The sequence below is a fragment of the Buceros rhinoceros genome, unplaced genomic scaffold, assembly GCF_000710305.1.
Source record: "Buceros rhinoceros silvestris isolate BGI_N320 unplaced genomic scaffold, ASM71030v1 scaffold409, whole genome shotgun sequence".
Classification (NCBI taxonomy): Eukaryota; Metazoa; Chordata; class Aves; order Bucerotiformes; family Bucerotidae; genus Buceros; species Buceros rhinoceros.
Window position 1 is genome coordinate 33,254 of NW_010431866.1, and position 3,031 is coordinate 36,284.

The 3,031-nt window shown below is 44.9% G+C and overlaps 1 protein-coding gene across 1 annotated transcript in view; it reads right to left on the reverse strand.

Annotated features, from left to right (window-relative positions):
* JAKMIP3 (Janus kinase and microtubule interacting protein 3) overlaps window positions 1–3,031 on the reverse strand; it is a 31,352-nt gene that overhangs the window by 16,069 nt on the left and 12,252 nt on the right. Inside the window, exons 3-5 of the mRNA XM_010143544.1 lie at window positions 2,555–2,770; window positions 868–987; window positions 279–425 (exon numbers count right to left, since the gene is read on the reverse strand). Of these exons, the coding sequence (XP_010141846.1) occupies window positions 279–425; window positions 868–987; window positions 2,555–2,770 (483 nt within the window). The remainder of the gene's footprint in view (window positions 1–278; window positions 426–867; window positions 988–2,554; window positions 2,771–3,031) is intronic.

The following is a 3,031-nucleotide window of genomic DNA, read 5'->3' on the forward strand; positions in this document are numbered from 1 at the left end:
AGGAGGAGCAGCCAGCGACCAAACAGTCTCCTGATCAAAATGTGCAAACGCATGCACTTTTCTTCAGAACTATTTGTTTTTAAAGCTAAAATAAAACTTGTTATGTAAACCAAAATGTGTTCTAGCCACAAACCACTCAGTAGTACACCACGGAACATCTCAGGGAGCACCAGAAAGGGGAAAGTTTCGTATTAAACTTGAAAGTTTGGGACAATGCCTGACTCCATCAGACCTGGAGCACTAAACTACACACTCACTCTGAGCACACCGAGACTTACCATTGCTATGTTCTCTTGCGTTACAAACTTTAATTTATTTTCCATTCGACGTAAGGCATGTGACAATTCTTCATTCTTCCTACTAAGGCGTTTATTTTTGTCCAAAATGGGTTTATACTGACTTTCAGCTTCTCTAAGACGTTTTAACTGAAAGATTAAGAGAGAATGAACACCTCCAGAGCTGTTATTTTTCATCAAATACGTTAATAATTTTCTTTATCTATCACACTGTCAGCATTTTCTCCTAATGCAAAGCTAGAGTGATGAAAAGCTCTTGGTATTTCCATTGGGATGCAGATTATTCCTCCTGCACGAGGTATTCAGCTTGTGCAACATGTGGGGAATATCTTTAATTTTTAAAATAATAAAAAATAATTCCAGCTAATCCATCTTAAAAATTCATTGTTACATGTGCAGAGATGAGCGTGGTGTGGCACACCAGTAAATAAAGAGTGCAGGCAGCAGGCAGCTACTCCTGCCACCATTTCTGAAAAGCAAAGGGGGAAATACCCCGATATTCCAGGGGCCAGGCGCGGCCACGGCAGCCCGTTCACAAGCAGCCATCGCTGTGCTTCGCCGTCACACTCACCAGCTCGTTCCTCTCCTCCGAGAGCAGCGCGTTCCGGTCCTCCAGCTTCCTGATGATGGCACTCAGCTCAGCGATTTTCAGTTGGAAACGCCGGGCATCCTTTTCATCCAACTGCTGTTCCTAAAACAAAGATCAACTGCAAATAACTGTTCATAAGCGTACACGCAATGCCAACATCTGTGAAAGCTCAAACTTTGTATTACCCCGAACTGTTCAAAACATGATATGGCAGAGCGTAACCTGTGTAACCTCACTGACCACCGAAAGCTGCAGGATGAGACCCACGGAAAGGGAGGAGTGAAAATGTAACAAAGAATGCAAATGCAGGAGTGTGTATATGCAAATACAAAGTCACAAATGGGAAACTTGGAAAGAGAAAAGAAAATATCAAAAATGAAGGCAGTGTTTCGCTGGATGCCACTGTTGAACTGAGTGCTTCAGACACATCACCCACTCGGAGGACTTTGCTCTAGGAAAGGGTTATTAAAATACTGAAGAACAAGTGGGGAAAATCCATGCAATTATACCATTGCATTAGCTCTTCTTCCATAAAGCTGTGGCCCTTGTTGGGTTCTAAAGGGTCACTCGCAAAGCCGAAGGGGTGGCACTTTATCCGAGTGAGAATGCTCAAACCAAATTGTAAATGAACAGAGCTGTAAGTAGACGTGTTCTCATTCAGAACCACCGAGAAGTTACTTCTGTTTACAAAAGTGACAGACTTTTTCCCCTTCTCTAGGACTCGTTCTGATGTTTGGCAGAAGTTGAGTACAAATCCAAACAAGCAAATAGGTGCCCATAGTGCTGGTGGCACTTTTGGGAGGTCTAGGGTTCCTCATTCAACAGGTGCAGGAGAGGCTTGGGACAAAGAATAGAAAAGATCGATTCACTCAGCCATAAGTGTTTACACTTCTACTGAGGAAATTAAGGCTGTTGCAAAAGAAATCTTGATGAGAGTCAGCAATGAAGAAAAATTGTGTGTGTCAGATGTATGAGGTCAGTTAACTGAGGGGTTTTGAATGTTAGCAAATTAAGGCAAAAGCTGAAAGGTGCCACGGTTACGCTAAAAAAGCCATTGTGGAAGGGTGACTAGAATTTAACATTCTGGATATTGCATTGTAGAAAAGAAATAAGAGAGAATGGTGTTTAGCAGGTGTTTAATTCTCTTTCTGGTCCACTGAAAATGAGGTGTGCTGGGAGGACTGCGGGATTCTCTGTGCTTCAATGCAGTGATTACCTTCCCCCTTTCCCCTCTGTAAACTGGCCTGGTACATCTGCTCACACAGCCCGTTGCTCGCAGACCCGAAAGCCAGCACGCATACATCACTTGGTTAGAAGTGCATTTGCATCGTTTGTTGGCAAAATGGTGTCAAACCGTCAAATTAAGGCGAGTGGCAGAAGTATGGAACAGTGAGGAAAAGGGAGAGAAAAGGAACAGAAGCATTTCACCCTGCTAACAAACCCAAACAAACCAGAAAACGAAACGACATAGAGCAAAAGCTCTCCCATAACGGGGTTGGAGGGTAAATCTGGGAGGTTTGGCCATCAAACGAGAGCAAGACGCGGGTGCCTGGGGGGTTCCCCTGCCCGGCTATGGGAAAGCTGTTGCTCCAGGATGCACTCATCAAGATTCTGTCACTTGGTGCCACTTTGCTCGTTCGTTTAGGTGAAACCACGTGAAAGTGCTTACGGGGCTTCCTGAATGATCTGAAGCGTCTCCTGCACCACTTGCATAAGGAAGTTCCCGCTTGGGGCTGCTCAGATGCCGATCAGACTCTTTGATCTGGGAAAGTTGTTCATCTAAAGCCTCCTTTTGGAGCTGCAGTCTCTGAGCATGCCCGGCTTGAACCCCTAACTCTCTCTCCAGCACGTAGACTGCTCTGTCTTTAAACTTAATCTCCTCCATCTACAAGGAGAACAGAACACAATCACACAGGCAGGCAGCGGCTCGACAACAACAGAGCATCTTAGACCCCAAACGCGGCCAGAGAACAGTTGCACAGAGCTGACACCCCTCGACACGGGAAATACAACAACGCTCTCCTGGGAATAGAGCAGCAGTGAATATTCGACAGTGAATATATGGACTGAACCACTTAACCAGCTTGAGAATGTTATGCTGCTTCTGGGAACACAACACCCAGAATAAAACCTTTCTTTTCAGCAG